Here is a 21,881-nt window from a genome sequence, read left to right as displayed (position 1 = left end):
TTCGCAGCCTGGAAACAGGACTCATTCATCTCAGAGCCTGCAAGGACCTAGCCAGCTCCCTCTGCCCTGGTCAGCAGGGCTCAACGGTCAAGGAGCCTTATCCTCACAGGCCCCCGGGGTCCTTGGACAGAGCCCAACCAGCCATTTTCCTAGGCTGGGCAGGAGCAGGGGCCGGTGACCAGGCCTGGGGTTTGGCCACTTTCTGCCCAATACGACCAGATATGCAGGTGAATGTGTTTGGGACAGCAATAATACAGGAGGTCGGCCAGGCGCAGTGGCTCAAGCCTGTAATCCCAGCACTTTGGGAGGCCAAGACGGGCGGATCACGAGGTCAGGAGATCGAAACCATCCTGGCTAACACGGTGAAACCCCGTCTCTACTAAAAAATACAAAAAACTAGCCAGGCGAGGTGGCTGGCACCTGTAGTCCCAGCTACTCGGGAGACTGAGGCAGGAGAATGGCGTAAACCTGGGAGGCGGAAGTTGCAGTGAGCTGAGATCTGGCCACTGCACTCCAGCCTGGGTGACAGAACGAGACTCCGTCTCAAAAAAAAAAAAAAAAATACAGGAGGTTTTGGTAACAAGACTGAAACTTGGAGAGAACCTTCCTCCCCTGTGTTTTGTGGAAAAAGGTTCTCTGAGCTGGGGTTCATCCAGCAACTGCTGCCCACCCACCCTGATGTTTGCCACCCACACCCCAAAAGCAACTTTCCCACGACTCACATGGCAGCTTGTGCACTTCTTTTATTATTAAATATATAAGCAGCTTCCTATCTTTTAAATAGATATTTAAATGACTTTATATAAAATAATTCACCACTTCCAAGTATAAAAACAAAATCTCACAGTGCGTGAGCCAATGTCCTCTCTCGACTTCTCAGAGAACAGAAGGGGTTCCTGAGCAGGTAGCCTGGGGGGACACCAGAGGCGGCTCTGGGGCTCCTCCTGCTCTGATGCCACCAAGTGCTCACAAAGAGCTTCTGCAGTGGGTTGGATTGCTTTTTTGACCTTTAAAATATTATATGTTTAAGGTAGGGGGATGAAGGGGGAATGCCTTTTTTTTTGTTTTTTTTTCTTCCATTTTAAAATATGTGTTTTCTAGCATCAAATATAGAGGCTGTGACTAGAAGGCTAAGCCCCATATGCAAGTTCACTGCCCTTCCCTTAGCTGTCAGCATCAGGACAGGGGAGGTGGGGCCAGCAGACCCTCACTTTCCTGGGCAGGAAGAGAAAGTCACGGGCCCAGTGGCCAGGCAGGGTGGGGTCTCTCAGTGGAGGACCCAGGGCAGCAGGAGAGGAGGCACACAGCAGCACAAAGGAACCCAGGGGCAACTGGCAGCCCTGTCGCCTGTTACCTAGGCCTCAGAGCCACCACCACGGGCTGGCCACGAAGTGGAGGCCCTCCAAGCATTGGAAGCTGAGGCCTGGCTCTCCTGATTGCTCTTCCACCCTGGCTTGCCTGGTTAGAGGTGATGGTAGACGGGTGGGTGAGTGATGGAGGTTATCACTGCCAACCAAGGTCAGGAGGAAAGAAGGGTGAGAAGTGGATGGGAGCTGGGTGCCATGCAGGTGCGGCTGAGATGCAGCCCAGCCCACGGCTCCTGACAGGGATAACCTGCTCAGCTCCAGGTTCCTGTCAGCAGCAGGGAAAGGACACTGGGCTGGGGTTTGGGAGTGCAGACCCTCCCCCAACCTCAGGGGCATACCTATATTTCAAAGGCCCATCTTCAGTCAGAGCTTGCCCTGCAGCCTCTCTGTCTGTACCCTCCCCTCCCTGGCTCTCTCCCACTAGTTCCTTCCCTCTTGGGAATGTCAAAGTGCAAGATGCAGAAACCTGGGCGAACAACACAGCCTAAAGACCGGCTCTGGCTGGCAGCCCAGGAGGTTCTCCCACCCCGCTCCACCCCGGGGAGTCAAAGGCCAGGTCAGGAGAAGGTCAGGGCTGAGGGGCTCCCTCAGTCGACTGGTGAGGCCAGCTCAGTGCAGGAGGCTGGGGAGAGGCTGGAGAGTGGAGGACAGATGGATGCTGGCTCATGGATGGACGGGGGCAGGCTGTTCAGCAGGCTGGTACAGTGTTCACAGTGCAATGGCTTCCTTCATGAGGGGAGCCTCTGCTTGGCCTCCCGGAAAAACTCTGGCAGGTGCTGGAAGGAGGAGAGGCAGAGGCCAGTGCTTGATCCCCCTCTTGGCATCACTGGCAGGTCGGGCCGGTCCTGAGGGCAGGGCTGGCCTCCCCTCTGTGCCTGGCAACCAGCACAGGGCACTTGGGTGAGCCGAGGGTGTAGACCCTTCAGGCTGTCAGTGCAGACCAGCAGGTCCAGAGGCCTCCTCTTCCCGTCTCTCAGGCTGACACCTTTCCGGGAAATCAAGCCGACGCCGTCCCGCCCTGTGAACTTCAGGCTCCTCTCTCTGGAGACAGGTCCATGCCTGTCCAGGCTGGGATCCCGTGGCACCAGGCGGGCCCTCTGGGTGCAGGGTTCTTTCACTTCTCAATGTCCACCCTACTTTCCCACAAACCACAGGCTGATGGGTCCCTGGCCTGGGTGCTGGCATGGAGGGGAGGGAGAGGAGGGTGCAGCCCCTGAGGAAAGAGGGTCCTGAGCCGGGCTCGCCGGCCTTCCTCAAGCACATGGGAGCCTCCAGGGCTCACAATAAATAGTGGCAGCATGGGGAGCATCCTCTGGCCTCTCTCAGTCAACGGTCTGCGGGTTGAGACAGAGGGGCCCTAGCCTGGCTGCTCTGGTCCGGTCCTCTGGTGGAGGGCAGACCACATTCCAGGAGGATGGCCGGGGAGGGGTGGTGGTGGACGCCCCATAATGTCTCCTCCCACGGAGAGACTGTCCTGTGCGTCCAGCTGTGGGAGAGAAGGAAAGGCTAGTCAGCAGAGTGGGAGTGCGGGGAGGGTCGTTGAGGACATGGGTTGGGAGGTGTGGCATTCCTGTGGGCTGTTGGCGGTGTTGCAGGCGGGACTTCCTTTCCTCCCTTCCCTAGCCTTTCCAGACACCACAGAGAGAGCAGGCGGCTTTCTCTGGCACCAGCCCAGGCCTCTGGCCAAACTGGCCTCACCTCCTATCTCCTCCTGGGGAATCAGGGCCTCAGTGGAAGATAACAGGGCCCAGGAGAGGTCTGGGCAAGGCTAGGAAGAGGGGTTACTCCTCAAGCAGAGGGCTCTGATGAGGAGCGAAGCGGGCACTTGAATGTCTTTGGATCCCTCCTCAGGCAAGGTCATCTCATTGGTCTCGGCCCAGTGAACAAAAGGTGATTCCTGCTAACACTAGCAAAGAAGAATCTTTCATTTCCACCTCCACCGCATTCATTAGAGGGGCATCACATATGATGTTCAAGACAGTCGGGCAGAGCTAGCTGAAGAGGAAGAACTTGGGCCAGAGAGGAAAAGTCTAGAGGTAGTGCCGGGACAAGGAAATTCCCACACTGCCATTTGGCATGCTGACCCCTAAGCAACCCAGCCCCTCCTGGATGGGCTGAGGGCCTTGCCTCCTGCATCATCCATGGGAGTCAGGGCCTTGCCCTCTCCTGCTCCACCCCCATCCTTGTCCCCTTGCCCAGCATCCTCAGGACGCTTTGTTCCCAGAGCAGAAATCCCCTGGACCCCATCCAACAGTTTGACTTTGGACCTTGTGTGGAGCCTCCCTCCCTAACATCCATAGGCCCTACTGGGTAAGGAGGGAAGATGGAACCACAGCCTCTGGCTCCTTGCCCATTCCCATGCTCTAGAGGGAAAGAAGGGGAACCATAAACTGGACATGAGCCATGATGGGTACAGCCAGGCCACAGGCCCAGCTAAGGCCCAGGAGGGGAGAAGGACCCAGTGGGCAAGTTCTAGCCTGCTGCCCAATCTCCTAGCTGCTTAGGGCTGAGGTGCTGGTGTCTGCATTTTCTGTGGCTCTGAGTCCCTATCTCAGTCTCTGCCTCTATGTTTCCCTCTCTCACTTCTTCCATCAGAGCAGCAGTCAGTCTAGGGGCTGGCACTCAATCTCTCCAAGGCCACTGGTGCCTGGCCTGGAGACCACCTTAGGGTTGGACCTGCTGGGCCAAGTGGGATCTGGATGTAGCCCCTTGCCCCGGGTTCCCTCTCCAAGTGAAATCTTGGAGGGAGGAAACTGAAAGCTTGGGACGGGCCTGAGAATAAGCAAGTGGGGAAAGGAGGGTGGGCATGTAGAGGGATGGGACAGAGGGCCAAGACCACGGCAAGGGGCTTGGGGGACAGGCGACCAGTGGGAAGGGTGTCGTGGCACTGAGCCACCAGCCACCAGTTCTGAGGAGGCCTGGGTCATTTCACAGTCTCGCCAGTGCCCCAGCTGACCCACTCACCCATCTTAGCCCACCCCACTGACAAGGTAGACCCCAGGATTCTAGATATGTTGTTACTGCTGGCTCTTGTCTAAATAGGTTCCCTGGTTTTGAGCATTTGCCAAATTCCCTATCTCTCTAGAAGGGGCCCAGACCTGTCACTCCACACATGGGAGAGCCCTGCAGCGCTGGCTTGCACTTGGTAAAGAGTGTGACTAGAAACTTGACTCGGCCACCCCAGCTAGTCAGCCAACCAGTCAATTAGTCAGGAAATCAGCTAGTCAGTTGCTCAATGAGCTCCCCAAGCAACAGCTGGCCAGTTACCAAGATAGTTGGTTGGTTAGTCATTCACCCAGCCGGCTGGTCAGCCAGTCAGTCAGAGTCAGTCAGTTAGCTGGTTAACTGGTCAGCTAGAGGCTGGTCAGTTAGAGACAGCTGGCCAGAGTCAGTCCGTGAGTCAGCCCTGAAGCCAGTCAGTCAATATTTATTTCATGTTTGGCAAATGTGGAGAGGCCCTCTCTGTAGTAGAACCCAGGATGGAAAAAGAAACACAAAAAAAGTGGAAGACAGTTCCTGCCCTCAAGGGGCTTACAATCTTAGGGATGTGGAATGTACACATACATATAAAATAAGATTTTAAAAAATATGAAAACAACATCCAAATAAGTGCAAATTGATATACTATTAGCCAAATACAAAAGAGCAGGAGGGGCATGACTGAAAGAAGCAGTCAGAAGGTTGTAGAGAAGCCAGGAAGGCTTCCTGATGGGCTGGCTGTGGGCTTGGGTGGGAGGGGGAAGACGTGCGCCAGCTGGGGTTGGGGGGGCCAGAGGTGAGGAACAATAGGGTCACAGCTACATCAACAACATGGGCAAGGACAACAACAGGCACTCATCAATGTGCAGGAGCCACAAATGGGAGGGCTACAGAGATGACAGAATTAGGATTTCAAACAACTTCAATAGGTTCGGGTGATGGGCAGAAACCAACAAGGTGGCTTTAGCAAAGGTGAATATAAACTGCACTTTGGTTAAAAAAGTTAAGTTGTCCAAGTACAGGGTAGAGATGGTCTGGCTTGACAGAGGTTTATGGGAAACGGAACTAGGGGTTTTAATAGACCACAAGCTCAACATATGACAACAGTATGATGCAGTTGTTAAGAAAAAAACTAATGCAATCTTAATCTGCACAAATAGAAGAATACTGTCCATATCAAGGAAGGTAACAGTCCCACTGTACTCTCTCTGAGCTGGTCAGACATCTGGAGTACTGTGTCCGGGGCTGGGCGCCACATTTTCAGAGGGACATTGACAAACGAGTGTGTCCAGGATGGTGAGGGGTCTGAAAACCATATCATATAAGGAACGTTTGAGGGACTTGGCCATTCTTAGCTTAGAGAATTCTCAAAGGGGACATGGATACCTGACTTGAAATATCTGAGGGCTTTCATGAGAACAGGAGGGAGGAGCAGTATGGAGGGGGCAGGGAAGCCAGTTTTGCCTCGCATCAGGAAGACGTTTCTCCCAGTCTGACTGGAAGATGGCACGGGCTGTGGCTAGGCAGGGAGCTGGCTTGGAACTGGGAGTGTGTGACAGTCAGCTGGCTGGCTGCCTGTTGGGGACATGGAGAGGGACAGTCCCTTTGGGGTGTGACCCAGGGCCAAATGACCCCTGAGAGCCCTTCCAAGACTCAGGTTCTATGTCAACATGATCCTAAAAGCAAGGAAGCAGAACTGTCCTCGGCTGGGGAGGAGGGTCAACTGGTGGTGTGGGGGCGATCTGGCAAGCAGCTGCTGTTGGAGGGTCTTGGCAGCCAAGCCACGAATATAGGGCTTGCAGTGGCTGCCACACAGAGCTACTGAAGATTCCTCAGGTGGGTAAAGACCTTATAAAGGCCGCATACGAAGAAGGGGGGTTTAGCTGCTCTGAGGTCAAAGATGGCAGCAACACTAGAAGCCCAGTGCAGAGGTAATAGTCCCTGGCCTCAGCGGCAGTGGATGGAATGGAGGGGCAGGGGGATAGCTGAGGACCTGGAAAGGAGATGGTGGCTGGACCTGGCTGGCAATGTATAGAAAGGGAACTGGAGAGAGGCAAGGGAGTCAGTGTGGGGGTCTCAGGGGAATTGGTGTCACCAACAGGTGAGGGTGACTGGAAAAGGGTATAGCTAAGTTTTAGGAGTGGAGATCAAAATCAGAATCTTACCTTAGAATTCCCTCTACACTGGCAGTTCCACCTGTCTGTCCTCATCCTGAGTCAGGGGGCTGTAGGCAGAGCACAGCACTGGCATTAGACATCAGCAGGAGCAGGGGAGTAAGGGGACCCCGTAAGTTTACCCCTAAGCCCCACACATGCTCTAGGCCCTCTCAGACTGAAAAATCCCAGAACCATCTAACTCTACGGAGAAATGAGGAAAAAGCCCAGATATCTGGGAAAGGAGAGAAGACCGTCTCTACCCCATCCTGTTCTGCAGCTCCATTTCCTCAGAGCAAGCAGGAGAGCCCCACCACCACGAAGAGGGGAAACAGATCCCAAGCCAGGCCCCCAGTGCCTCCCAGAGCCCCACCTCAAGCTCTCACCTGCCTTCTGGCTGCTCCAAGGGAGAATCCGCTCTCTGAGGCTCTTGACGGCTCTGAGGACAGGAAAGAGCATCTCACTGAGGAGCTGGGGGAGGGTGGGGGGACGGTGGCCCCATCCCCAGTAAGGGCTGCCCCAGGTATTTATGAGAGAGTTGCAAGAGTCCTCCCAGCTTCCCAAAAGTGGTGATCAGCCAGAGGCCCAAGGGAGATTTGTGAGGTCTCTCTGCTGATGGTGTTCCCTCTCCTCTCCCCACGCCCTTGCAGGCTGCTCCCTATCGGTTCTCCTGTCCTAGGCTCTGCAGAACTCCCAGTGTACGCCCACCCTGACACACTCACACAGCATTGCTCTCCTCCTCCAGCTCCCTGCCTGTCTGGATGTCATCCTGCTGTCAGCCCAAGAATATTCTCTCCCGCTCCCTTCTGCTCCACTCCCTTCCCATTGACCTTATAGCTTGAGCCTTCCCAATTCTCGAAGCAATCCTCAATTTCCACCTCTCATCCTCTGTGCTGAGCCAGCCCCTATCTCTCTGCGTCTGAAGAACTCAGGCCACAACCGAGCTGTCCCCCTCACCTGCACCCCCGCCAGGCTCTGCCCCTGCCCTAAGGGACGCCCTCTTCTTCCTCATGGGGATCTGCTCACCCGCCGCCTCCGCCTGTAGAACAAGAGGCCTCCGACAGCCAGCAAGACCAGGATGACACTGGGCACCAGCAGGTGGAAGACAGACTCCTGGAGCTGCGGGCTGGAGGATCCCTCGCGCTGCCTCTCATGGCCTGTGTCAGTCAAAGGAACGGAGTTAAAACGGGCCAGGGGCCCAGCTGCCCCTTCACTTGCTGGTCCTCCTTCCGGCTCTGCGGGGCTCCTCCGATCCCTGGTGCTCCTCCTGCCCTCCAGCTCCCCAAGGGGCAGCACGCTGCCCGAGGAGTGGCTTCTGGAAAGCTGTGGCTGAGCAGAGAGGGTGGAGGGGTTGCTGAGGCCTTGGGGGCGTGGTGGTGAGGTCCTGGGAGAGCCTGGCTCCGGGGGGTCTCTCAGCAGGGCAGATGGATGGTCTGTCTTCTGGGGGGTGTGATTCCAGTCCTGGCCAGTGGGCCTCATGGGGCCCACCCTGGGCAAAGCGGTACCGGTTACATCTGCTAGCTGTTGGCCCTTTGCTGATGCAGGGAGTGGAGAAGATGCTGAGAGGAAGTTGCTGGGTTTGGCGGGCTCTGTCTGCATGCTGCCCCCTCCTGGCCTGGAGGGGTAAAGCTCTGTCCCTTGGGACACGGGAATCTCACTGGCCTCTCCAGAGGCTTCTTCTGGGGCCCAGTTAGTGCCCATTGCCGAATCAGGAATATCCTCCATCCCGGTGTTGAAGGCCCCGACAGAGGGGCGAGGCTGTGGTGAGCCACCGATGGTGCTGTCCTTGACAACCGGGGTCTCTGGCGGCTCAAGGCTCTGGCAGGTGCTCCTGGGTGGTCGCTGCTTGGCACTGCCTGGATCCACTGTGCGCAGGGGCTGCTCACCAGGCAAGAGGGAGCTGCCCTCAGTTCCCTCAGAGTCATCCCAGGTCAAGCCAGCCATAGGGGCCATGGAGGGGGCGAGGGGTTGATGAGGGGAGACAGAGGCCGGGTCACTGCTAGGGATGGCTTTGGGGTACAGGCAGTTGCAATCAGGCTTGGTCACCACATCTGAAAGAACCATAGAGAGAGGGAGAGAGAAAGATGGGGAGGAGATAGAGTCACTAGCCTCCAGCACAGCTTTCCTAGAGCGGGGCAAGAGGGGAATATGAGTCTGGGGGGCCCTCATCTCCTAGCTCAGCCCTGGAGCTGAGAAGAGGATGGGACTAGAGTGGGTGCTCATGACACAGGGAAGGTGCCATATGCAGGGTCTTATGGGCAGTGACAAAGAACAGGGTTGAGATGTACACACTGGGGGTAGGGGAGAAGGAAGATAAGAGAACAGCCCATGCAGGGGTACCCACTGGCCACAGGCCAAGTTAGGGGTGAGCAGCAGCCAGGTCAGAAGGTTGAACAGTTGCCTTCCAGACCAACACAAGACAACTTCAAGCCCCAAAGACACTGGTTTCATGCATAGCCAGGAGCCACACAGCCACAGCCACAGCCCCAGGCAGGGACAAGCTGGGGCTAGAATGCAGCCAAGTCTTGAAGCCTTGGGATTGAAGCAACGAGACCAGACTTGGCCACTGGCAGGTTGCAGGGCCCTAGACCCTGCCTTGGGAAGCAAGGTTGAATGTAGGAGGGCATGTGTGGCACGAGACGCAGAGACGAGGACACGCAGTGTACACATGTATGCAGCTGAGCCAGCCCTGGGAGTTCCAATGATGCTCAGACTTCAAATCCAGCCTTGTCCCTTGAGGGAACGCCCAAGGCATCCTGGGGACTTCGGGAGCCAGGGTATCATGGTGATTCGCAGCAGAGCTCCTGGAGCAAGGGCCCTGACTCCCAGATGGGTGTCAGCTGTCTCCACAGAGCCCCCCACATGTTCAGTCAGCCTGCAGAGCCAGTGGGGAAAGCTTCCATACCTACAGGGCTCCCAAGACAGGCTCCCATTTCCACTCTCTAATCCCAAGGCACCAGCATGATCCTTCTTGACGCTGCCACATGCAGACATAAGTAGGTGTGCATGCACACACATATCAGAAAAGACATGTGCCCAGGACCAGAGGCACGTGAAGCCACATATGTACACGGAACAAGCACATTCATGCATACAGGAACACAAGTAGCAGCCAGACTGCCTCCCCAGGGGTCCCCCCAGCTTCACATCTCACCTCCCAATCCCCGTTCCATATGCCACCACCCCCACACACTTCCTGGCCCCTGCCATGCTTACCTTGGCCGGAGCATTCAGCAAAGCTGTTGTTGCAGTTCTTGCTGAAAATATTCCAGTCCTTGTCAAGAAGATTCTTTGTTTCATTAAAGACATTCTTGACCTTCTCCAGCAACTGGAGAGGTGTCTCATAGAAAGTTCGGACACAGGCCTGGAAGGAGATCAGGGCCCCCTTTTGTGAGCATGACCATTAGCCCCATGTCTCCGTCTTGTTTGTCAAATTCCCTTGGCCTTTCTCACATCTGTCTTCTTTTTCCCTTTTGTTTCCTCCCTCCCCTTTCCCCTGGTTTGCAGCAGAATGAGTCCTGAGGTTATGAGATATGTCATTTATTCACCGACCCATTCAACACATGTTTATGTGCCAGGCATATGGTAATTACCTGGGAATCACGCAATGAACAAGAGAGAGGTGGTTCCTGGCTGAGTTGGACACTGAGTCCAGCAGGGACTAAACACATTGTTACAAGTGCAATGAGTCCTGTGAAGAAGTACTGGGTCATCCGATGGTGTGCAACAAGGGAAACAAAACAAGTGTTCAGGGAGAATTTCCCCAAGGAGTCAACTAAAAGATGAGCAAGAGTTAACCAGGAAAGAGATGAGATTCCAGAGAGCTGTCCAGGCTGCAAGAACAGACTGTGCAAAGGTCCTGAGGCAAGAAAATGCATGAAAGGTCCAAAGACTAAAAGAAGGCTGGCGTGGCTGCAGCACTACCATCTAGGAGGAGCATGGCAAGAGATGCAAAAGGAGAGAGGTTAGCAAGCGCCTTGTGGGCCAAGCCCAGAACTTTTAGTTTTGTCCACAGAGCAAAGGGAAAACATCTGAAGGGGTGTTAGGGGTGGGCGGTGGCATGGTAAGAGTTCAGTTTGAGAAAAATCATCGAGCTGCAGTGTGGAGAAGGGAATGAGGCAGCCGCCAGGCCTGTGGGTCCTTTGCTGGTGTTGGTGTGTCTTGGCGGGAGGGCTGAGGAGGTCCCAGCCTATCTTCTGTGCTGCCCAAGGGGCCCCGGCTTCCTACACCTACTAGAACTCTGAGAAACTGCATCATCCTGAGTCTTCTCCCACCTTCTGTCTCCTTACCAAGCTCCCCTTCTCCTCCTAATGTCCAAATGCTGCTATCCCTCAGGGTTCACTCCTGGGCCCACCTCTCCTTTCACACAAGGCCATGCCATGCATGCCCACAGCTTCATCCAGGGCCTAACTGCCACTGAATCACAAATACCAAGTTTTTCCTTAAACTGAGCTTCACAGGGAAGAACCATGGGCTTTTCTAAGCTGTGAAGTCCTTGAAGGCATCGCTGCATCCCCCTGGCCTGTGCACAGTCGGCTCTTAAGAAATGTTTACCAGATAGGCCGGGCGCGGTGGCTCATGCCTTTAATCCCAGCACTTTGGGAGTTTGAGGCAGGCTGATCACGAGGTCAGGAGTTCGAGATCAGCCTGACCAACATGGTGAAACCTTGTCTTTACTAAAAAGAAAAAAATTAGCCGGGCATGGTGGCACGTGCCTGTAATCCCAGCTAAAAAGACAAAAATTAGCCTGGCATGATGGCACGTGCCTGAAATCCCAGCTACTCGGGAGGCTGAGGCAGGAGAATCGCTTGAACCCGGGAAGCAGAGGTTGCAGTGAGCTGAGATGGCTGGAGTTGGGCACGCCCCACTATGCCCAACTTTTTTTTTTTGATGGAGTCTCACTCTGAGTTCCCTCAGGAGCTCCGAATCCCTCCCACTGTCTTCTCCGGAGACTTGATGGGAGCTAGCTCCTCCAGCTTCACCCACCCTCTCTCTTGAAGCCTGCCCCACAGCATTCACACCCGTCTATGGGTGAACATCCAAGGGGGTCAGAATCATCAGTGGGACAGCTGCTTAAGATGCAGATTCCTGGGGTCACTTTTTTTTTTTAGATGGAGTTTTGATCTTGGCTCACTGCAACCTTTGCCACCCTGGTTCAAGCGATTCTCCTGCCTCAGCCTCCCGAGTAGCTGGGATTATAGGCATACGCCACCAGCCCCTGCTAATTTTTGTATTTTTAGTAGAGATGGGGTTTCACCCTGTTGGGCAGGCTGGTCTTGAACTCCTGACCTCAGGTGATCCACCTGCCTCGGCCTCCCAAAGTGCCAGGATTAGAGGCATGAGCCACCATGCCCGGCCCTGGAGCCACTCTTAAACCCAGTATATCAGACTGTCTAGGGGTGTGTCTGGGAATATGCATTTTCAACATATTCCCAAGTGATTCTTAGGAATCTTAATGTTAGAAAATCACAGATTTAGTACCTGTCTTATTAAAAATGTTTTCCTGGCCAGGCACAGTAACTCACATTTGTAATCCCAGCACTCTGGGAGGCCAAGGCAGACAGATCGCTTGAGCCTGGGAGTTTGAGACCAGCCTGGGCAACATGGTGAAACCCTGTCTCTACAAAAAATAGCTGGGCATAGTGGGGTGTGCCTGTTGTCCCAGCTACTCAGGAGACTGAAGTCAGAGGATCAATTGAGCCTGGGAGGTTGGGGCTGCAGTGAGCCGTGATTGCACCGCTGAACTTCAGCCTGGGTGACAGAGTAAGACCCTGTCTCAAAACAACAATGACAACAAAAACAGAACAAAAAGTCCTCCCTCAATCACACACTCCCTCCAGCTATATCTCTTTTCCTGCCCCCATTCGGATCCAAGTTCTTCCACAGTGGTGTCTCCACTTCCTTTCTATTCACCCTGATCCGGCACCTGTGACACGTTGCCAAATCCAATGGATAATTTTAGCCCTCCCCTTGCTTGATTTCTCAACCCTCTTTTATGAAATTCCATCCCTTTTTCCACCTTGGAACCTAGTGCCTTGACTCTGCACTCTCTCTCTTTTCCTCCCACCTTCAGGCTGCCCCTTGCCAGGTCCGCTGTCCTCTGCTTGCCCTCCAAATGCTGGGTTCCTGGGCCTGCTTCTCTTCTCACAGTGTCTGTGCTGTCCAGTCCCATGGCTTCACAGATAAGCCGAACCCCCATGCCTCATAGATCTGTGCATTGCCGGTCACACTGAAGACCCGCACACCCAGCTGCCTGCTCAATGTCTCCACTCATCATTTCATGAGCACCTCACGTCTGCTGTGCCCCAGACTGAACTGTCTTCCCTCAAACCTGCTCTGCCCATGGATCATCCCCATTTCAGCATCATTGGAATATCCAGGTGCTCAGGACAAAAACCATCCTTGGCTTTTCCTTTCCCTCAGCTTCTCACATCCACTGCACATACCAAGTCTTGTTGATTCTGGCCCCCAAGCCCAGGGGAAAATGTCCAGTCCACTTGCCTCCACCTTCACTGTACCACCTGGTCCAAGCGTCTAGCCTGGACTCGCACCTTCTGCTGGTCTCCCAGCCTCCATTCCTGCCCCGTGGTTTATCCTCCACACAGCAACCAGGTCAGTCTTATAACCTGAGAGTAAGCCACATCCTGTTCATGACAGCTTCCCTCACCCTTAAGACAAAATCCCACATCTCTAAAATCACACATGATCTGGCTTCTGCCTTCTCTCCTCTCCCTCCTGCACTTCCCATGCTCTGGCCATGCTTATAACCCTTCGGGTCCCTGAATGTGCACTTTCCTGTTTGTTTACCTTAGGGCTTTGTGCATAGCTTTTCCTGTTCCAGAATGTTCTTCTAGCCTTACCACTTTCAACTCTTACTCATCTTTGGAGCTCAAATCAATATTTGCTTACTCAGAAGCCTTCCTTGTCTCTGCCTCCCCAACTCCATGGAAGTCTGAGTTCCCTGTTGCTCTCCCTGAGCCCTTCACGGTTCTTGTTCCCGGCTCACTCCTCCACCTCCTTCGGGTTGTCTCATCCCTGGTTTACTCTTCTCCAATGCTGTTATTGCCATGCTACATATTGTATATTTTACATACATATTTTGTTAACTGTCTCACCACCACTACCACCACCCCCAAATGTAAGTTCCAGGAATGTGGGGATTTTTGTCTGTTTTGATCACAGCTGTTTCCTGGTGTCTAGAACAGTATCTGGTACACAAGAGACACACAAAAACTGTTTGCTGTTGGAATGAACAGTCCTTATAGTTTGTAATTCTATTGACTGGTGTCATGGTTTGTTTAACAGCTGCCAAGCTCACTTGACTATAAGCTGCATGGGGTGGGACCATGTATTTGTTGCTCATGATGACATCATCAGGGCCCAGCATGATCCCTCGTACCTCCTGCCTGGTAAAGGTTGGTGGGATGACAAATGAATGAGAGTGAGTAAGCAACGGCGTGAGGCGAGGTAAGCGAACGTCCTCTGTGCCTGTGGACCAAGCGGCGCCTCTGTAGCCGCCCTCTGCCCTCACTCAGTACTCCCAGCCTCAGGGCTTCCTACCTTGTCATGCTCTTCATAATCCTTGGTGAAGCAGCTCTTCAGCCTCAAAGAGAGTTCCTGCAGCTGCACAATGGCGATGGCATTGGGGGTGTTGTCTCTGAAGCGCATGGTGTCCTCCATTATGTCTTGTACCAGGAGAAATGCCTTCTTAAGGTAGCACACCGGATCCTTCTGAAAAAACAGGAACCTGGGGCTTATAGCCTGGCCATTGTGGCCTGGGAACCCCCAACCCCAGGCAGATGGAGGGTTGCACCTTGCTCTCCCCCTTCCCCCAGGGGAGGGACCACACCATGCCAGCAACGAGGAGAAAGCTGCCCTCAGCTTGCCTGTCTTTCTCTCTCTTTGGGATCTAGCACTATTGGAGACTGGGTTAGAGTGAAGGAAATGTGGGTTCTGATTAGAGAGTTCTCTGGGTTTCTGGAATATGAGGTTTTAATCAGGATAGATGTACATAGGGAAGGTGGGCTCCAGGGAACCTCCCCCTGCCTTTCTTTCTGTCTTCCTCTTGGCTTGCTTTCACAAAAATCTTTTACCATATGGCCCCTTCATATCCTCCAGGATATAGGGGGGGGTGAAGACTATCTCATGGTACAAAGGATAACCTCTGTGTTTTGTCTCCTTAAGAGATGGTAGTTGCCTTGAAGACCCACTCTGCCAGCATCTAGTCCAGTAGGTTCCTAGCAAATGCTAGTTCAGGCATGAATGCTAGAGCAAGCAAGTGAGTGAGGCTATAAAATACTGAGGCTATTCTTTGGACCATGAGGTGGTCTCCAGTACTAACAGAGGTGCATATGGGTCTGGTGTGTGGAAGCTCAGAGACAGGGGCAACTTCTGGATATCATGGCAGTTTTGCATGAGGCATAAAGATGAACAGATGTGGAATAGTGACTGGGGGAGCAGGTGGAAAGGCATGACAGTCATTGAGAAGAGCTTGTGCAAAGATGGGAGGCAGGAAGGAGCAGGGAATGGGGAGGCGGTGTACAGGTTTATGTGGTGGAGAATGGCTAGACCTGGTGTAACCCAGGCTAGACAACGTTGGCTTTCTTCTGGAGTGATGGGGCCCCTGATGGTTTTGGGAGAGTGAGGTAAAGGCAGCAGGTTGGCGTTTCAGAAAATTCCCCCTAGTGGTAAGATGAAGAGTGAACTAGAAGCAGGGAGACCAGTTAGGAGGCTCCTGAAATTGTCCAAGCAACTGATTGAGGGGTGAAGGTAGGGATGGAGGAGACAGAACCCAGAGATGCTGAGAGGCAGAACCAGCAGCACTTGGTGGCTTGCTGGGTGTGGGGCAAGTCCAGGAAGGGCTGGACTGCCTCCCTGCCTGCTGGTTGGCCTAGTGAAGAGAAGTGACATCCTTAAGCGAAGCATGTGACCTGGAAGTATTGATTTGCCTCAAGTCCTACAGCCAACCTTCCTGGATTCAAATCAGGCCTCTATCACCTAGTAGCTATGCTCCTTTCACCTCTCTGTGGATAATAAACAGTATTTGTGTACCACATAGTGGTACTGTCAGAACTAAATTAGCAAAGTGCTTGGCACCTAGTGAGCGTTTGCTATGTATCAAGCCAGGAGAAGGGAATGGCAGGGGACTTGAGCCCTGGATACTGGCACCCCAGAGTTGAGCACCCATGGATCCTCACACTCTCAACCTTTCCAGCTCTAGGCATTCTGCTGCCTTCATGCTCCCACACACACCCCACCCTGGGAGTTGCATGCAGACTGGTGCATGGATTTTGTAAACAGCCATCACTCACCAACTGTTCCTGGTCTACAAACTCAAAGGTAATTTGGCACGAGGTCTCCATCTGACTGTCAATCTGTAAGAGAGAGCAGGCCAATGATTGCAGGGCAACCTACAGCTCAACTCAGCCTTCTTCAGAACGGGGACCTTAGCTTCTGAATGCATTGGGGTTTGAACTTCATCCCTGCCAACCACATGTGGAAAGACAGAGTCAAGTCTAGGAGAAGATCAGTGCCTTCCATATGCCCAGGGGAAGGCTGTAGAAGAACAAGTCTTTTCCTTCCATCTGCCACTCCAGGAAATCTGACAAATGCCCATTTGTTTTAAGAAAGAAATGTCTATAGGAGAATATAGGATATAATCTTCCCTGGGAGGTAGTGAGCACCCTGTCATGGCAGGAATTCAAGCAGAGGCTGGACAAGCTCTGGGGACTGAACATCTGTAGGCGTTGGAGCTGGATGCCCTTAAAGCCCTCTTTAGCCCCAGAGCAGCAGTTCTGGGTTTTAAGCCTCAGAGAATGCTGGGGCTCTTGGTCTACCTTGGATTGCTACAGCAACTACATGCAGGAGAAGTAGTGCTAGGACAAGAGAGGCGGAAGGCACAGCCCCCAGGCCCCAAGCTCAGGGCCCTGGAGCGGGCCTTAGCCAGTGATGCCCCACCCTGCCTAGCTGGCCAGAGGGATGGTAAATTCCCACTGAGCAGGACGGCAGCCATGACAGCAACCTGATTCTGCCTGGCTGGACCACGTATGGGCCTGATTAGAATGAGATACAGGCTCCTTCATGGCCTAGACGAGCAGGCCATCCCAGCCTCAGGGTATGGGCAAGAGCCAGGGAAGTGAGGGTGGAAGGCTGGGAGTTAAGTGAGCACTTCCCCTCCAAATCTGGGTGGGGCTCTGATGCCAGACTGGCGCCACACATGAGAGTCCAGGAGCTAGACGCAACATCTGGACACAGCAGGCTGCCTGGGCTAGCTTCCCAGAGGAGGCATCCCACTGAGGGACAGCAGACCTCAGAAGCCTTTTCAGAATCAGTGGTTGATATTCCTGGGCAATCACTAACCCAGGCAAGCAGCTGGAAGCCCACCCCATCCACTGCCTGCAGGGGAGTCAGAGAGGGCTTCAGAGCTGGGGAGACCAGAGGTCCTAACTTTGGGAAGGCTAGTGAAGGATATCACTGGTGGAGCTAGTGGGAACCACAAGCAATGTCCTGCACTGCCCTATTTTCTTGCCTGCAACTGCTCTCTTTGACCTGCTCCCTGGCTCCTGCCTCCACTTCCCCAGTGGGGAGAAGGTAGAATACAGCACGGCCACACACTCACCAGCCGCTGCAGAGACTGCAGGTGTCCACTCCCAATCATGTGGCTACAGTACTCCGACACCTCCTCGGTGATACTCCTGCTCGCCAGGAGACAGACCAACAACAGCAGGGAGCCCAGCCATGTCTGTGACAGAGAGGGTGTCATTTCTCCCCAGCCCTCACTCTCCCCAGTTATCCCCATGCCCTGCTCACAGCAGAAAAACAAAGGCCTCAAACCTACAATGCTACAGGCTCTGCCCCTTACCTCAGGATACAGCATCCCTCAAATCCAGCTTTCCCAGGATTTCTAGCAGCCACAGCACAACCTTGTTCTACCATGAAAACAACCCAAATGTCACCTACAAGAAGCCTTCCCAGATTAAGCCAAACCTAACTACACATTGAACTAATAGTGACACAGATGGTGTGCCTACCAGTCTAAATTTTAATGACACAGGAAACTCGAGGGAAAGACTTGCATCTACCCATTTTTTCTGTCTCTGCAACATCAACACTGAGCCAAGCACTTTTTGAACTGCCCTCAAGATCACGTTCATGCACCGGCTTTCAGATGGCAAGCCAGAGACAGCTCCCCTGGGCCCAGCACTTCCTCCCACCTGGTTCAATGCAGATCTGGCTCTGCCACTGGAAAGACCGTGGGATCAAACTCAGTTTCACTGGAACTCATCCCTTGCCAGACACCTCTTGGAGCCCTGGGTATGTGTTTCAAAAGGAGCCCAACTGATTAATCAGAGGTACCAGTGCCAGTAACGGGCCATCTCTTGCCTGCCACCTGCCTATTTGAGCACCATCAGGCTTTGACTCCAGCCAGCCACCTCTTATCATGGCAGAGAAGTTTTTTCTGAGACCCCTCTTCTCTCCCAGCACCCACCTGGCCCAGTAGCTGCTCAGCACCAGAGTGATGGGACTGGCTCCTGATGCCCTGTCTTTCCTCCTCCTTCCTCTCTTCCTTCTCTTCACTGAGGTCTCCTCATCCCTACCCTTGACCCTAGGTCTCTCCTTCTTTAGCCAAAAGCAAAGGGACTCTTGGGCTTTCTTTCTCCAGCTTGAGGTCACCTCCTGAGAGCTCCTAAGCCTCCTGGCAGCTGATGCCCCCAGATTCAGGGAAATGCTGGCAGGGTAGGGTGAGGGTTGACACTATCCTGGACTCTGGGTTTTGCCTCAGTAATCCAGATGTTGAGACAAATACTGCAAATAAGTTGCTCACTGGAAAAACACAAGGAGGCTATGAAACAGCCCACAACAATGTGCTAATCTACATATCACCAAAAGCCCAAATGCTTGCCAGCTCTTATGGGGAGGAGAAGGCAGCTCTGGCTGGGTGACCAGGGAGACTGCAGAGAGGAGGGACCTCAGTGAGCCCTTGAAAGATGGGGAGAAGCTGATGGCAGGAGAGGGGTGGGAGGCATGGAAGGAAGAGGCAGAGGACAGTTTAATACCACTCAGCACAGGGACGGTGAGGGTCCTGGCCGATCTGAGGGAGGGAAAGTGTGGAAGAGGGGGCCTTGGAAGCACATGTGTGGCCAATGAGGAAGGTGCCCACGAGGGAGGGCACACACTCAGCGCACGTGACGACAGTCATGGGGGCTGGGGGGACTTCAAGCTCTGTTGGGGAGGTTGCCCTGGGTGGGAACAATGGCCCAGGTTCTCAGGAACCTTAGGTTCAAGAATGATTGGAGGAAACTGGGCCACTAGACAGTGTATCTACCCCAGGCTGGCTGCCACTCAAGGTCTGGAGTGAATGGTGCGTATGAAAGGGACCGCTCAGGACGACAACCTCCCTGGAGGAGAGCAAGGTGGGAGCAATGCTTAACCCCAAGGGCTGTCTGGCTTTGGTGATATTTCAGGCATCAGTGTGGGGAGAGTGCAGCCACCACATGAGAGGCTGACTTCGAAGGTGGCCAAAGGGGATACCCCTGGACCTGGGGCCTCCATTCTGCCTCAGGAGGATCTGGACAGACAGTGGGGGGTTAACACTCTGGCTTGCATCTGGCTGCGCAGGCTCTCCTCTGACTGCCTCTTCCTCCCACTCCCAGCCCTGGCTTCTGCCTGGGGAGCAGCCCTCAGAAGGAATCTCTGCTGCAGGCTCAGAGATGCCAGGACACCTCCGTCCAGCTGTCCAGCCTCCTCTGCCACCTATCCTATTCCATTTCATCTTCCCCCTCAACAAGGCCTCTGGAGAGACCTGGCAGAACCGGGCCCTTGGATTTCCCCTGTCTAAACACAGCCTCCTTGTCTTCCTCTTCTTTCCTCATGGTCTCCCCTTCAGCCCTGAAGCTTTGCTTTCCTGCCTAAGGCTAACCCTTCTCCCTTCCCCTCTCAACCCTATCTCCTCTCTCTCAGTGGGGCACTTTCTTTCTGTGGACCCACTCTTCCCTTTCTCTCTCACCTCACCTGCAACCCTCTCTCCTCTACCCCCAAATAATTTTCTGCTCTTTCCCCCCCAGGTTTCCCCTCTCATTTTCTTCTAGGACTCCTCAGAAGCAAACCCATTATGAGCCCACTGACTGGTCATGAACAGTGCCGCCCTCACTTTCTACGGCTGCATCTGCTACTGCCACAGTTAGGGCAGGGCATCCCCTGCACAGTCAGGAGCAGACCCTGCCCCTGGACACAGCTCTGCAACACCAAACCCTCTTTCCATTTTCCTCAAGCACTGCAAACCACCATAAACCACCACAAAGCCCAGAATCTCCCCAACCGATGAAACCAGAATTTGCAAGAAAAAGAGATTGTGAGCTAGCCCCAAGCAGCCCCAGCGAGGGGCTGTTTGTCGGCTGTTGCCGTCCCCCAACCCCCCGCCCCCCCCCCCCCCCCCCCCCCCAAACAGCCACCCAAGTCCTCCGCAGCTCCTGCCTGTGGGCTGGAACAAGCAGTGGCTTGCCCCTCTCCGTCCCTCTGCCAGCAAGGCCCTGGCGTTCTATAAGCTGGTTGACCCCCTGAACTTTCCCTGCCCAGAAGCGCCCATTCCCCTGCAGGGCCTTGGAAGCACGTGTGTGGCCGATGAGGAAGGTGCCCACGGGGGAGGGCACACAGCGCACAGCCACTCTGCCCGTGCCTTGGTGGTGGCGGGTACGGAGAGAGGCAGGGCACCCTGGCTGAGCGGGGGCTCGTGCCTGCAGGTGGCTCAGTGTTCCCCTCCGTGCAATGGGGTGAGCAGCCCTCCGTTTCCCAGGGAAGCTTGGCAGTCGGGGTGCAGCTGCAGGGCCGCCACCGGCCTCCGCCCTGGCGCCAGGGGCCCAGTCGGTGCGCAAAGGCGGTTGGTCCGCGGCGGGAACGCCAGGCCAGTGCAGCCTGCGCGCCCAGGCTGTCGGCTCCGACTGGCAGCTCCCGGCCGCCCGGCCGCCTGGCCGCCGAGCCCCCGTCCCAGTCTGTCCCGGGCCCCGCGCCGCGACCGCCGCTTACCGTGGGAGGGCAGCGCCCGGCGGCGCCCGGCGCGGTCATACGGGCAGCTGGGTCCCGGCCGGGCGCGTCGGCCGCCCTCGCTTACTCGCTCGCTCGCTGGCCGCTGCGGAGTGGGCGCCCCGGCCGAGGGCCGCGCCGCTGTCCCGGGATGCGGAGAGCGGCTCTGGCGCCGAGAGGACCCAGGCAAACTTTCACTTTCCCCGGGCCGAGCCTCACTGGCCAGCCCTCGGCACAGCCTTTTAAGAGAGGACTGTGGGGGCATGTGGTTTATGGGAAATCACCCTGGCCAGGCGCCAGACACACACATACACACACACACACACACACACACACACACACGCGCACTGACACAGACACACACACTCCAGAGGCCCACTCAGCCGCCTCCCCCGCCTCCCCCTCCCCCACCCGCCGGCCGGCCGGCCCCGCTCGCGCGTCTTCCCAGTCACCCTCTGTTTTCTGCGCTGCACTTCCAAGCCTTCAGCAAAGGAGCGCGGGCTCCACCGCGTGCCCACCCCGCCTTCCCCGCGCCCTCTGCGGACCGACCCTTTCCTTCCGCGCTCTCCAGACTGATCCGGTGCTAGCGCTCTTTCTATGATCTTCCCAAGGGACTTTCCCTCCAGGCCTGAAAATCCCCAAATCTTAGCAGAAAACGGACCGAGAGCAGGGACAAGCACTGGGAAGGGAGGAAAATCCTTTGAAGACGCCCCCACCCCATTCTCGGAGTGCCGAAAGGAGTCCAGTGTTACTTGCTCCCTCGTGGAGCCTGAGTCAGCAGGTTTGCCGGCAGCCCCCTTCTTCCTCTGCAGTCCCCAAGCAGCCCGCCCAGCCTCAAGTCCCATTATGGGAGGGATGCCAGCTACCTGACCAGGAAGGGAGCAGCTGTGTCCTACGACAGCAAGCTGGGGGGCTGTTCCCTGGGTGCCAGCAGACACTTCAGGGCACCTGACCCTTAGATGATGAAAATGCTGGCTGGTACCCATGCTCTCTCCTGGAGGCAAAATCCAGCTCAGATTGGAAAGGTCCTGCACCTGGACCCTAGATTTCCCTGGATGTTTTCGGAAATTGCACTTACTGAGGTGATTAATCACGTTTTGTTTCTATATGAGAATGAATCTAAGTGAGGACTAGTAGGATGAGCCTGAGCCTAAACCTATTAATTATAATGCCAACTTCAGGGGCTTTTTCTTTCTTCAATTCATTATGATTCAATTCCTCTGTGAGGCTGCCCATTTCCACTCCCTGGGAAATAAAGGATATGTGGCCTGCTCTTGAAGAGGAGTCTCTTGTCAGTTGCACTACATATCCCTCACTCCAGTCCTAGGCAATAATTTTACACCTGAATGCCTTTGCTCAGACT

At 54.7% G+C, this 21,881-nt stretch overlaps 1 protein-coding gene across 5 annotated transcripts; it reads right to left on the bottom strand.

Annotated features, from left to right (window-relative positions):
* Nucleotides 1-725: 725 nt before the first annotated feature.
* On the bottom strand, nucleotides 726-21,004 carry CSF1 (colony stimulating factor 1). 5 transcript variants are annotated; one of them, XM_021921961.2, is made up of 9 exons: nucleotides 20,522-21,004; nucleotides 17,118-17,240; nucleotides 15,811-15,873; nucleotides 14,060-14,230; nucleotides 9,716-9,863; nucleotides 7,526-8,550; nucleotides 6,886-6,938; nucleotides 6,512-6,570; nucleotides 726-2,853 (listed from the first exon to the last, which is right to left on the bottom strand). In XM_021921961.2, exons 1-8 carry the CDS (start codon nucleotides 20,558-20,560, stop codon nucleotides 6,525-6,527), a joined length of 1,668 nt encoding a protein of 555 aa, XP_021777653.1. In that variant the 5' UTR covers nucleotides 20,561-21,004; the 3' UTR covers nucleotides 726-2,853; nucleotides 6,512-6,524. The 5 variants fall into 5 exon arrangements, with proteins under 5 accessions (XP_021777653.1, XP_009213123.1, XP_009213110.1 ...); XM_009214859.3 differs by having other exon boundaries at nucleotides 7,526-7,656; XM_009214854.3 differs by lacking the exon at nucleotides 726-2,853 and adding an exon at nucleotides 4,974-5,651.
* Between the last annotated feature and the right edge of the window lie 877 nt (nucleotides 21,005-21,881).

The sequence above is a fragment of the Papio anubis genome, chromosome 1 (assembly GCF_008728515.1).
Source record: "Papio anubis isolate 15944 chromosome 1, Panubis1.0, whole genome shotgun sequence".
In the NCBI taxonomy this organism is placed as follows: Eukaryota; Metazoa; Chordata; class Mammalia; order Primates; family Cercopithecidae; genus Papio; species Papio anubis.
Note: the sequence above shows the minus strand (reverse complement) of the source record. Positions and strands in the feature narration are given on the sequence as shown.

Coding starts and splice junctions, on each gene's coding strand:
- CSF1 (XM_009214846.4), bottom strand. CDS start 17,375: ATGCTGTATCCTGAGGTAAGGGGCAGAGCCTGTAGCATTGTAGGTTTG. Junction 15,874..17,117: donor TGCAGTCTCTGCAGCGGCTG/GTGAGTGTGTGG, acceptor TCTCTCTTACAG/ATTGACAGTCAGATGGAGAC. Junction 6,939..7,525: donor TCTACAGGCGGAGGCGGCGG/GTGAGCAGATCC, acceptor TCCTGTCCTCAG/AGCCGTCAAGAGCCTCAGAG.